Raw genomic sequence first — 1,484 nt, 5'->3', positions numbered from 1 at the left:
GTTTTCACTAGTTTACGTGATAGCTTTTAACAAGTGTTTGTGCAAGGTTTTCAGTATATTATATGGAAAAGTTTAATTTAATATGTATATATGCAAGTTAATTCTGATTTATGTCCCTGGGGGCACCTCATATTTCACAGCCACATTAGATACCAGGTGAAAGCTGGTCCAGTATAAATACCACTGCAATATAGGCTTACCTCATGCAAATTTAACATTGTAACCTCTAAATTTTTTTCTCACAACAATAGATTTGTCGTTTCGAAGAGGATACAGTTTCCAAAAAGTGTGAGGACGATGAAGTAGATGGAGGAAAACATTCCACGTCGAACACCTCCTTGAGACTCAATGCCATGGTACATGACGGCGTTCCAGTCCTCACCAGTCAGAATCTGAGACAGAAAGGATTCGGGTTGACACGAAGGGACATGGGCTTGGTCGTAAACCACATTCACAGCTCACCGCTTGCAGAATTAAATTACTTTACAGAGCAAAAGGTAATGAGCACAAACTAATTGCAGGATTAGGACAGAGCTCATCTGGGGCGGGAGAAGCTCAGAGCGCCTATTCTAAACTAATTAAAATAAAGAGCTTCTTTGGTCAAAAAGTAAATCTTTTCCTCATGTTTTTCTGAAGTCTTTGGAGCTGAAGGTATTTTACCTGGAACACAGTGAGGATGGCTGCTGGGAAGGTATCAAAGTTTGTTGTTGGTGTCTCGTCTTCAAAGTTAAACCTGGAGAATCAAAATCACATCATTAAAAAGTCCACAAAGAAAATAAGCATAGTTATAACTGTGTATGAGATTAACAAGGTCAAGATAAGTATTTAAATCAATAAAAGTAAAATCTTGTTAGCAAACATGCATGAGCTGTCTCAGCTGTTATGCTGGTTTTGTTTTAATTAAACGAACAAAACGCAACAAAACTTAAACATATCCACAAACAGTTCAATTTGTATAAGCTTCTCAGATACCAGAGGTGAGCAATAACTATATATATTGATTCACTTACATTTACTTAAGTAAAAACTAATCCTAAAAGTACTTTTTTCAATATTTTACTTAAGTAATGTTAGGAAATGTCAGTACTCTAAAGTTTCCAGCTACTTTACCCAGTGTGAAGAACTTGATCTATTCAGAGATCAGGTGAATAAATGGTAGACAGTAAAAGTTCTTTACCTTGCCCTACCATATACACACTGCTAAAAAAAGATTTTTAGACATTTATTGTTGAAAAATTTGATTTGGAAAAGTGTTTATTTGGAATGATTTTTTTTTTTTATGTTGTAATAATTTAATTTATTTGTATTTTTCTCTTATTTCAGTCTATAAAATACCAAAAGTTGTACATCTGACTGAAAATGGGCTACAAAAATTTAATAATCAAACAATTGCAAAGTACTCAAGTTAAATTTTTACAGATTAGTTTTTACTTTTACTTGAGTAATTTCTTGAAACATAACTTTTTACTTGAAAATAAAAATGG

General features: G+C 33.4%; 1 protein-coding gene across 1 annotated transcript in view; it reads right to left on the bottom strand.

Annotated features, from left to right (window-relative positions):
• LOC107083739 (probable voltage-dependent N-type calcium channel subunit alpha-1B) overlaps nucleotides 1-1,484 on the bottom strand; it is a 270,890-nt gene that overhangs the window by 106,638 nt on the left and 162,768 nt on the right. The window contains exons 17-18 of the mRNA XM_015373178.1: nucleotides 661-733; nucleotides 275-392 (exon numbers count right to left, since the gene is read on the bottom strand). Of these exons, the coding sequence (XP_015228664.1) occupies nucleotides 275-392; nucleotides 661-733 (191 nt within the window). The remainder of the gene's footprint in view (nucleotides 1-274; nucleotides 393-660; nucleotides 734-1,484) is intronic.

Source organism: Cyprinodon variegatus, unplaced genomic scaffold (assembly GCF_000732505.1).
Source record: "Cyprinodon variegatus isolate N-32 unplaced genomic scaffold, C_variegatus-1.0 Scaffold82, whole genome shotgun sequence".
Classification (NCBI taxonomy): Eukaryota; Metazoa; Chordata; class Actinopteri; order Cyprinodontiformes; family Cyprinodontidae; genus Cyprinodon; species Cyprinodon variegatus.
The sequence above is the reverse complement of the archived record's forward strand: the minus strand, read 5'-3'. Positions and strand labels throughout refer to the sequence as shown.